Source organism: Antedon mediterranea, chromosome 5 (assembly GCF_964355755.1).
Source record: "Antedon mediterranea chromosome 5, ecAntMedi1.1, whole genome shotgun sequence".
Taxonomy (NCBI): domain Eukaryota; kingdom Metazoa; phylum Echinodermata; class Crinoidea; order Comatulida; family Antedonidae; genus Antedon; species Antedon mediterranea.
In genome coordinates, this window is record NC_092674.1 from 16837191 (window position 1) to 16849557 (window position 12367).

Here is a 12367-nt window from a genome sequence, read left to right on the forward strand (position 1 = left end):
GAGTATATAAATAGAGTTAAAAAACTATGTAAATTTAAACAAAATGGGGGAAATATGATAAGTGGCATCAACGCATGGGATGTTAGTGTGTTATGCTACAGAGCAGGGATAATTGATTGGTCGGTGGAAAGCTGGGCAACATGGACAGAAGAACTAGAAAAATTATGGCAATGAACGGAAGTATGCATACCAGAAGTAATGATGATCAGCATTGAAGACAGTGTAAAGAAGGAGAGTAAGTCACTGCATGGCTACCTTAAAATACATCAGAGTGGATGCTGCAATCTGCTTTGAGGGAGAAGGTGTTAGATGGAAAAGAGAATGTTACAGATTATCAGAAAAGATGGCAAGAGGAGAAAACCAAGGGTTGGAAAGAGAAAGCACTACATGAAGAGTTTGTGCTGTATCAGGAAAGATTCTTGAAGATGGCTTAGGAATGGTTTTTTGAAGGAGACAGAAGGTTTGATACTAGCTGCTCAAACGAATGCGATAAAATACAGATAGATAAGACATATTATCAGTGGATGCTCACTCAGAGAGAGTATAGAAATCGTCATGACAAGGTAGCATGACAAAAGCCATTAGAAGTCACAGAGAATAAAAACATTCAAATTACATGGGACATGACAGTTTACACTGATAAGAAATTAAAACACAATCGACCTGATATTACTATTCTAAAGAAATGTAGGCCCACACACGAGTGGACATTGGTTGACATAGCTGTGCCAGCGGACCAAAATATCATAAACGGAGAGAAAGAAAAGGAAGAAAAATACCTTTTGAAATAAAGAAAATTCACAAAGCGAACATTATAGTGATTCCAATCGTAATTGGCACTCTTGGAACAATTTAAAAAAATGCAAAAACATGGCATGAAAAATTAAATGTACCTGACATTTTAGCGGTCGGAAGACAGGATGGCATGACCTACCCTGACAAACAACAAAAATGCTTTGATTTCAAGAGGACTGTGTCATTTTATTTAGCCTGGACAATGCAACCTAGAATTGCACACAAGGAAATTGATGCAAGCAATTTGATATATATTTGGGATATATATATTTGTGGATATAACTCAAAGTAAGGTCTTTAAAACCTATAAATGGTAAATACCTGCTGTTATAAAAAAAACAACTAGCCTATCTTAGACCTACCGTTTAATCTGAATCAAATGTACCTTTCATTTCATATTCGCGGAATGGTACAAATAATTTAATTCGGTGAAATATGAAATTCCATTTTCACTTGGCTGTCGTCTTGTAAAAATAGACATTTTTTCTTTCACTTCATGAAGTTATTTGTACTGTACTATTTGCACTCCTAAACATTCATTATTTGTACGTACTGGAAGCTCAAGTCGTACATTTTAACTCTGGTTATGACAGAATGTTAATGATTTCCATTATATATTACTCATAGGCTGCTTTGAGTTATAGTTAAATATCTATCAATATACATTGTTATAACAATTTCCCAATTTGTTAGTGTTTTTGACATTAGAAATGTGGTAAATCTTAAATTGGGACAATTGGCAGTTATGGAGGGTGAATCAAAGCAGAACCATATGCAGTATAATTAATTATTACTAAATTAATTAATTTTAGGCAATAATAATGATTTATTTGGCTAAATCTATATTTAAAGAAACTTTTAAACTAGGTCAATGTTGTTGTGTTAAATTGCTTTTCAACTTTTGTGTGTCAATTTGATTCAGTTTAGTTAATGTTGACAAGTTTTTAAGTATCTTTGTTTAATTTTATGTATTACACCCAACACATTAATTCTTTATTCATTCTGAGAAATAAGAAATTAATTTTATTTATTTATTTTTATATGCATTTTTTGTGTATCTTATTCTTGTATGCCTTATGTTATGTATTACACACTACATTTTATTATTTTAACATTTATTTTGATTCATTTTGAGTAATAATTTTATTTATTTTTCTATGCCTTATGTTGTGTATACACACATGTTATTTTTTGCATTTATTTTGATACATTTTAAGTTAATATTTGGACGCAACTTTATCATCAAAGTGTGCCACTGTGAAGTTTCCAATAAATTATTATTACTTCGCTCGCATACCATTTAGTACGTGCCCATGGATGGTACATGTAAAGTCTCAACCAAATTTGGAAAAGGCACATAAATAAATATTTACACATTACATTATAGAACCTAACCCAAAATTATTATATATATATATATATTATTTATTTATAATGTAAACAGAGCAAATCGTTTTCAATCGCTGCTACAATTTGGTACGGAAAGTATGAACCCATTGAGAAAAAGGTTACGCATGATTTACTGAAATTTGTCCTTAATAATAGGAATACGAATAAAACTTTATGTCCTATAAAAACCTACATCTTTCGTAAATTTATACACGCTTTTGCCCAGATGTCTATCCCACCTCTGCAGTCACAGATTTTAAAAAAATGGATTGAATTTCTGTTATGAGTGTACTGGCTTTTGTTTGGCACTGATTTATTGCCACTGAGTGAGTGGCCAAGCGGTTAAGACAGTGAAACCGTAATTACGTAGCCATAACATCGGCAAGGGTTCGAGGCTCACTTGCTCAATGGTTCTGGTGGTAGAACGAGTCTTATCGGATAAGGACTATAAACCGTAGGTCCAGTGTACACATAGCTCATGTGCACTTTAAAGAACCTAGTACATCTTTCGAGACGAGTAGGGGGTTACCCCGGTGTACTAGTCCACACAAAACACAGCCACTGTCACACACAGCCACTGTGCAATTGGGACTTCACCGTTTTTAGAGGTGTTTACCACCTGTTGGTCCTGATCCTTCACTAACAGTGTTAGTGCAAAGTTGAATAAATAAAATAAATAAATATTATGCCTGAGGGAATCGACACTTGGAAGATAGATTGGAATGTTCAATTCATCGCCAAGCAATACATTTGTATACATATATATTTTAATACAGTTGGTTTGTCTTCAACATTGTGATGCTGTACTCGAGCTGTTTAACTGGTTTTCAGCTATTAAAAACATTTATTGTAAAAGGAGATAGGTAAATGCAAAGCATCCTCGAATTATTGTGTGCAGGTATTTTTGAAGATCGACATCCATAGACAGTGTATAGCACGTTCGGAAAACATTCCTATTTGGGGCAAAGCGTTGAACCTAAATTCGTTTTAAATTGTCAATAACTAATTATGTAACTAAACCTAATTAGTGTTATTTCATTAGGTGTTAAAAATCAGTACCGACAGTATGTACCAACTTTATATACCTTCGAGTAAATTTATATATAGATTATGAAAGTATAATATACTTATAGTGACTATACATACTGATTGAAAAGACACTTTTCCTACAATTTTTTCGTTCTATTTTTATTTATGTGGATGATATTTTCGTTTTGCTTCTATCATGCACCCACTTTTGGTGTGATAGAATAAAAAAATTAAAATGGAAGAACCTCAACTTTTCAGCAAGAATATCAGGTCTTTTATTAATGGACTCTGCCAAAAAAAGTAAGAAATATGTGTGTACATTAATGCTGTTATTACATGAGCCTAAAAACTAGTCAAAGCGAGAACTGTCTTTTTATCAACATTAAAAATTGCAGGGAAAGTGTAGTAATTACAGATCATGTGTACCTCAACATTCATTTCCCAACGTTCCCTCTCACCAGCTAAGCCAGAGACAAGCTTTCCAGCTCTATCTAATTTAATCTCCATCTGTTCAGCTTTGATTCTCAGTTCTTCTTTTTCTTTAAGTCGCTCATCATACTGCTTTTTTAGGTTTTCCATTCTATCTGTTACCTATAAACACAAATGAAAGTGTGATTTGAAACTGAGAAATTGTAATCCTTATAAGGTTTTTTTACGCATAAAAATTTCACTGAATTTTAAAGAACATTAACAACAACAGCAATCAGAGATTACATACTTCCGCCAAGGGCTGACCCCCCAAATTAAATATGATTAAGCCACGTTTTTACAAATATAGTAGACAAAAATATAACACGGTAATAACAATATTTCAGCTATAGATCAGCAACAATTGTCCAAATACCGTACCTCTTTAAGCTTAGCTTTTGCCTCAGCAAGAATTGCTTGTTTCTCTTGCAACTGCGATGTAGCATTGTTTAGTCGTTGTCTCTTAGGTTCCACTACACGGTAAATACGACCATACACTTCCATAGCACGTACCCACATGCACAAGGATTTGGCAGCATTTGACACGCGTCCAATGATCTCGGGTTGGAAGTCTGGCTGGGAACAGTATTTGCCAATCTTATTCAATACACGGTCAGACATGTTCTCTTTATCAAATTCAACAAGCTCTTTTATGAAATTTTGATTACCTGTATGAAAAATTGTTTCTAAATTACATTCCTAGTTTTCACACATCAAATTACAGAATACTAAAATATTATAGTATCAGTATCAAATTGATTAACCAATAATAAATATAATACAGATTCTGATATTAATGAGGCATACAGTACAACAAATGTCTTACAAAGATCACTATAGAAAAGTCAGACAATTATGATCTTTGCAACTGCATTATTATTGATATAAAGTTTGCAGTACACCACTGCAGTACTGTATATGATCATTTAGAATAAAATGATCACCTATTGTTTTATTATATAACACTTTGTTCTTATTTATTTCCTTCAGTAGAGATTTGTGTATTGATTATCTGAAAAACCTTTGACAACATCTTTCTCATAACGAAACTTAGCCATAATAAGCTTTTCAGCGTGATCACTCAACCATGACATCATAGAGGTGCCATTTTGTGAATTCACATTATCCATCATATTTTCATAACTGAAAAATTCACTACACAAAAGAAATGTCATTGTCAATGATCTCCAAAATTTCACAATATCTTTAAAATAATTTTAATTAATCCTAATAAGCTTTTCAGTGGATCACTCATCTGTGACGTAATTTATACGCCATTTTGTGAAATCACATTATCGATCATATCTCTATTACTCGTCATCACATTTCAATCAAATTCACTATACCTGTACATGTTTTTTTTGTAGATATATTAAGGAATAAACATTAATTTATTAGTGAATGTATTGAAAAAAAAAAACAAATTTCGGGTAAACAATAGAGGACGTGCTATGATTTAAAATTATATAGAGGGTGCTATATAAGCTAATATTAAGTTATACAAAAAATCTCGAGCATACATCATAATGGGAGTGGGATATCCAATACCAAATTTACTAGTCCTAGTCCTTTTCACCTCGTGGAGACATCGCCCGACTCTCTCTATTGACACATCAACACAACAACAACAATACAATGTCACATGTGTGATGGGCTTGGCAGTTGATAGATGGCTGTTAATTTAAGAAATAAAGCCCTAATAAATGCTTTTGTTTAAATACTGGGAATCATTATAAACAGTGCCAGGAGTGTTGTGAAATAACATGTTTGTTTTGGAAAAATGTTGTTTAATTTCAGTTATTTTAGATGAAAAATCTCTAGACTAGGCCCAGTTAGCCTAGACTTAAATCGTCCAGATTTTGTTTGGGAAATAACCAATTTTCGGGTAGGCATCTGAATAAAAAATTCAGGAAAATCGGAAAAACCCGCAAATTTCGGGGAACTTAGGACCTCTGATTTCAGGTTTTGAATTGTATTTCTTATCGCAGGAATTATATTCATCTGTGATTCTTTTTTATTTGCTGATATTTTCATATATGAATAAAGCATTTCTTTACAATACAAAAAGCCAAGAAAACTCATTCGTTGTCAAGAGCTAGTATGCAATGAATTTAGCAATAATGATACTGTACAAGCAATAAACATACCAAGTTGTCTTTTTGCTTCAGCCCATGTAGGATCACATCCTTTAAGTATCATGACTGCTTCCATGACCTTCTCTACCAGACCAGGTGGCTTGGCATACGATTTAATTTCTCCAACATCCTTCTTGTTTAAAGATTCCAGAGCCTAGAAATTAATGCATGCAACAATAAAACTAATAGTCCACAGGAAAGAAACGGTTTTTGTAATGTATTCTTTGGACCCTAACACACAACTTTCAAAGTTAGAACATTTTTGGCCATGGGAAAGTAGCCTAATTTGGAGAATTAAAAATGCAAATATAACCACCCCATATCTTGGAAACTGCTAGTAACAGAGAATTAATTATTGTGTGAAAATATTCTGAATATACATTGTATGAAAGTGCAAAAATATAAAAACTAACATTTAACATAAAATATGATGTTTTCTCTTCCTGTTAATCAATCATAGGTAATGAAAAGAGCATATTCATCATTTCATCAGTTGACATAAGGTCAAAGGTCAACATGTAATCACATTATTTGATCAGTAAATTAGTTAATTGTATTTCTTATATTTTTTTCTAGTGCACATTATTTAAAATGATAATACTGTTACATAAATAATAAAATTAATAATACTAGAGGCTGAGCTCGCTCCCGGCCCTCTAGGAAGTGTAGACGATGGTTCTCGGAATGATAATGTTCTCCTTGTACGTTTTCTGTCGGTTACCATTATTGAAAATGCTTGACATTTGTAAAACTAAACTACCTTTATAGGGCGGAGGTGGGGAGGCGGAGTTCATTTGAGGGAGGTGCTTATTCAAGGGATTTGTTAAATTTTTTAGTTTTAATAATATGGTAACATTTATAATCAAATGAAATCCTCTAATAGATATGAAATGCTCCCTTGTGTATAAAAGAGAGAAAATAGTTGAAACCAGGTTGTTGCGAGGTGAACTCATCGTGAACCCGGAAATTACTTTGACCACGAAGAATTGAAAATGAGTTGAAAATCTACTGTTGAAATCATAAATTTTGTTAAAAAACTCTTTATAATATCTTCCTAAGATAGAAATATGGAACAATATCGTAATAGTGAAAACTAATGTTATCAAATTTACATTTCACGGTACATATGAGATAGATCAGGTAGGTATACAAGGCAGAGATTTGTACCGAAATTTTTCCATTGTGCTCGCCTATGTCAGAATTAACCATAATTTATATATAGATGACTGTTAAAATGTTATGCTGACTTTCAACGCAATAAGGCAATAAGGTCTACAATTCATTGGATTATTTCGATCTGTCAATCTGATATAGTAGGATCTGACGCAAATAATCATATGTGAATGGATATAGAATTTTTTTACATGAGAATTGTGAGAATTTAAGGCTCTAACTAGGTTAGGCCAGGGCCAAGAAAAGCAAGCGTGGTTTTGAATACCATCACACCGGACCCTACCATCATGGACAGTGTCAAATGAAACTGCACTCACTGGGCCTACAATTATTGGAAATTGAGCCTAAGGATTACCGGAAATTTATCAATTTATAACTGGTGAGTTTATCTACAGAACAATATACTAGCAGTTTTGGATTCCTCTATTAATGTGAGATTTTACAGGAAAAATTGTTGGTAGCTTTTTCCTTTTTGCGCCAAACCATAATAATAGAGTTGCGGCATCACAATAGAGTTACGACATCACAATAGAGTTACGACATCACAATAGAGTTACGTAATAGCCACAACGTTCGTACGTTGCTTTGTTTACAAACACTGGAGATGACATTCAACGGAATTTTGACAGCTTTTTGCATCTACTTGACGATCTTACGTTACACAATAAACGTAACGAATGGAATTACGAATGATATCCCAGGTCCTACCTAAAAAAAGCGAAAAACTAAATCAAAACGATAAAGTAAAACAGCCAGAAAAGTTAGCAGAGCTTTCGGGCAACACTAGCCCTTCATCAATGCAAGTGAAGGAATTTGGATAACGTCATAGCTATTTATAATGATATATTTAATTTCCTCAACAAATTGATGTAAATAAATATTGAGCTATAATAGGCATTGAATTTTGCGCTTTTTTCAGGGCTTCCCATAGATGTACGTTCACATTGAACTTGAACGTACAAACAAAATTCATGGAAACATTTGTATGAACAAAACTGTATCAAATTTTTGTCATGAGTACTGATTTGTTGGGCTGTGATTTATGACGCCTAAGGGATCTAGACTTATTTTTTCAAATAAATGTACGTACCTATCAGATACACTTGTCTTGTGTCGTATAACAAATAAGTACTGTAATAGTTACTTAAGTTAACTATTACAAAATCGTCAATGAAAACACAAATATGTTTATGTTTATTCACTTATTTATGATAACACATACTATAAAGTTTCGTTTGTCTGTAAAATGATGTAATCAAGGTGTTTACAGGAGTAATTAAAAACCTAATTGTAATTTGGAGAAAAGAAACTACGAAGCATGTTTATGTTATGTTGTGTGCCGTTATGTTTTCACCATTGACAGCAATTGGAGTGGAGCTGTATCATGGAGGTTGGTGTTTGCCTTCCAATCCCAAGGTCCGCGGTTCATATATGGTTATAACTCACACTCTTTCAGTTGCACTGCCTGAGCTTCAAATGAGACGTAGTTTAACTGCATGATGCCTATTATATACTCTACGATAATCATTTGATTTCATACCTTTTTATTTGATGTTGTATGTGTAGGCTTAATGAAGTTTATTTTGTAGCAGCGGATAAAACGTTGTCTTGTGATGGTGTGTGGACAAATCATCGTGAGTTCAAGTCTAAGTAGATGACTTTTGTTTATTTATCGCCATTTGTTGCCACGTGAAAATTACACAGTCAATATCATTGTACTCGAGAATTTGCTGGATTTTATATGTTTAATGACAGGGACACGATAATTACGCGATATTTACGATTTACGATCCTCGCAGCGGTAGTCATGTGATGCAGTTTCAACCAATCACGTATTTACATAGGCTATGTAATATTAAATAATAGAGACTGATTCTTTTAAAATGTTATGTAGTCCTAAATTTTACCTTGACAGCTTCTTGTAAAGCAGGCAATGCTTCAGCCAAATCTTGCTGAGCTGCATCTGCCATAGACTGACATCGAACCTCCTCCTCTGCAATCTTTTCACTTCTTGCTTGTACAGACTGAATAAAAACAATAAAATACATGTTTGGACTACTACATGAGTTGAGAAAACCAACAATTAAATGTTATTGCCAAACAACTTCCACAAAATGCAATTTTTAATTTGTTGAGGTTTTGTTTATCAAACAGTGACTATCTAGACAAAATATCATAGCGATTCTTATTAATACAATAGATTGGAAATAAATAATTTTTAAGTAATGAGATCTATTATAAGAACAGTTGGAACAATGTATTGATTGACGATTGTTTTATTTTTGGGTTTGTTTAAATATACATTTTCCAAGTAAGATATTAAGATAAAATATTGATATTTCCAAAAAAAACCAAACAGCCTGCTATTAACTTGTGTATGTAGAGATTCATCTGGTTTAGAAAAAAAAGCCTACTAAAACAGAAATTCCCTATCGAAAACAGAGATCCCCTATAAAGTGACCACTGTAGAACACAATATTGAGATGTTGAGTTGCATGTCTCTTTTTGAGATGTGTATGTGCGAGAATATTCATGTCGTACAGCTGCTATTAAATGGCACTCATTCGTCCACAATGACAGGGGCTGAGATACTATTCTGAAATGCACTGGGTTCTTTAAAGTGCACACAAGACCTTCACTATACTAGTCCTAATCCAAGAAGACTACCGCCAGAACAATGGTCAAGGAGAACCTTGAACCTGTGACAATTGTTTGAATATGATTTGCGGTGCCCCTTCCTTAATTGCTGGGTCATTCGACTCAACTGAGATATCTCGAACACAAATGGTCTCTTTCGGGTTCGGGACAAGCTTTTTGAGATTGAATGGTGATGGCAAATCCACTGAGAAAACTTGACATGAAAATCAGTTTGGACCAGTTTATGATGGCAAATATTTTTATGAAACTATACCTTCTGTTGTTCATCTGCTTCCCGCTTCTGCTGCACAATAATTACTAAGTATTCTTCACATTGTTTTTGGAATTCAGCAACTTTAGTCTTGGCATCTTCAAGTTCTACAGACATTACTTCTACTTTAGCTCTGGTTTCATCAATCTTTTGCAATCCATTTCTCAGTTTGTTTGCAGCATCACCGAGATCTTTTCTTTTTTCACTCAACAGCCTAAGTTATTAACAAGTGTTATTTTATATAATATTATAACAATACTGTACATGCTCATTTTTGCGATTTTCTAATTGGCCTTACGTATAACAATAGAATGGATTTTGTAATAATATCTTCTAGTAACACCTAATAAAAAAAATTGAAAATCCATTTTTTGTTCATGTTATTGTTAAGGAGGACCTTAGTACTGTATCAAATTGTGAACACTCCCTAATCACCATAAATTTGTTTTAAATCCAAATTATTTATCTTCCCAATAATTTATTTAACTGGTTTTTATTACTGTAGATCGTTAAAAATGGTACAGGAATATGTATCAATTTTAAAAATAAAACTACAAAATTAATTACTAAAACGTATTCTTAACCTATTTTTCAAAAGATGAGAGAAAATACTTTACATAAACTGTAACATGCAATATAGTGCTTTTCTGTTTAAAAACACAAAATTAATTTCATACAAAAATATATTTCTAAATTATACAAAACATTTACAAACAAGGTTAAGGTAATTATAATCTGTGACTTACACTTTGTAGCCTGTAACCAATTCTAGATAGTTTGTAGGTGTCACATAGTTGTGTCTTTTTAGCTCAAACAATAATTTGCGAGAACTTTCAACAACAGATCGGTGAATTGTGCAAAATATCTGTGCTACATTTGTTTTTATCTAAGGAAGTAACAACACTGAATGAATTAGAAAATGATTTGCTATAAATAACATTGTGGTATGGAAAAAAGTGATACGGTACAATGTTTTGACATTCTTCCAGTAGGAGGTTGGAAATAACTGACAGAGTTTACTAACTTCTTCAGCTTCCCCTATATCTATTGTCTCTAGATATTTTTCAGCAACCTCTATGAGTGCTTCCTTAGGCCACTCGGTAAACCAATCAATTGTGGTACAGTTCACAAATGCTGGATACATACGAATACGATTTCTAAAAAAAGAAGATAACATCCATTTAGATAGTAATCATACTATAAAGATTTGACATTTCCAGTTGATTTCTACTTCAATTATATTTTGTTTACTGCATGCCAACCATACTTATCACAAGGTTTGAAACCTTCATTTCCATACAGATTGAAGTACAAACATTTAATAACTTGATATTAAACAATAAATCATGAAACAATGCGCTATTAGCAAATCAGCAGCATGTTAGAAAGCAGGTTAAAAAACATGGTTTTCTGCAAAAATAGAGGGTTTATAATGTGTTCTCTAAAAAAAATATTGCAAAGCTCTCCACACAAAATATCTCAAAAAGAGGAAACCTAGAACTACCATCCCGGAGTATTAGGTCATCCCTAAGTATAAGTCAACCAGCCAACCTTGGACTGGATTACTGTTATTGACAATCATTACTTAATTACATAATAAATTGGTCCAACTTGTACACTGAAAACAAACTTTTAGTAAACATACTATTTTGTGATAATGTACCAGAAACGTCCGAGATATTATGCCAAGACAGGACTGTGAAACGGGCGATGAACCAAGAGTGTAGTCCAAAATAAATTGGAGCTCAGAAGGCAAAAATGCAAAACAGTGTTGTGAAAATGGCTGATACTGTAGTCGAGAGCAAAATATGTGTGGTCCTATTACGCATATAGTAGTAGTAGGGACTAGGATGGTTAGGGAGAGGACGGAGATTCTGTGTTCGCAACATAGCCGTTTTATTAGTTACGCACCCTTGCTCATGAAGACGACAAGTCAGAGAAAACATGCCTCTTACTACTATTAGTTCACTATTAGTAATAGACCATAGGGGCCTCCTAGATAGTACTAATGGCAGTTGTAGTAAGCTACTAGTAGCTATAGGTATATTGATAGGCAATTGTATGAACTTAAAAAATTATGTTTTTAGTACTATATTTTGTATATCAACATTGTAAAATTCAATCAAATATGATATTACATACTTATTAAATAAAACGCAGTGGCTGTATCTACGCCTAGTCGTAGATCCAAGCTAGATTCTCTATCTACGCCTATTGACCCGATTGGGCCAAGGCTCTCTTTCTCGGGCCTCCGGCCCTCGTAACCTAAAAAAACATGTCCATTCAGCCATCGAGCTGGCTTACAATCCACTGATATCATAACATATTAGTATTTTATTATCCACTGATATCATAACATATTAGTATTTTATTATCCACTGATATCATAACATATTAGTATTTTATTATCCACTGATATCATAACATATTAGTATTTTATTATCCACTGATATCATAACATATTAGTATT

The 12367-nt window shown here is 33.1% G+C and overlaps 1 protein-coding gene across 3 annotated transcripts in view; it reads right to left on the reverse strand.

The window, feature by feature from the left end:
* The window catches only part of LOC140050011 (dynein axonemal heavy chain 2-like), a 162784-nt gene that overhangs the window by 49465 nt on the left and 100952 nt on the right, over positions 1–12367 (reverse strand). For all 3 annotated transcript variants that reach the window (XM_072094992.1, XM_072094994.1, XM_072094993.1), the window contains 7 exons: positions 10922–11054; positions 10644–10783; positions 9901–10111; positions 8897–9013; positions 5829–5970; positions 4063–4349; positions 3640–3804 (listed from right to left, as the gene is read on the reverse strand). In XM_072094992.1, coding sequence (XP_071951093.1) covers positions 3640–3804; positions 4063–4349; positions 5829–5970; positions 8897–9013; positions 9901–10111; positions 10644–10783; positions 10922–11054 — 1195 coding nt within the window. The remainder of the gene's footprint in view (positions 1–3639; positions 3805–4062; positions 4350–5828; positions 5971–8896; positions 9014–9900; positions 10112–10643; positions 10784–10921; positions 11055–12367) is intronic.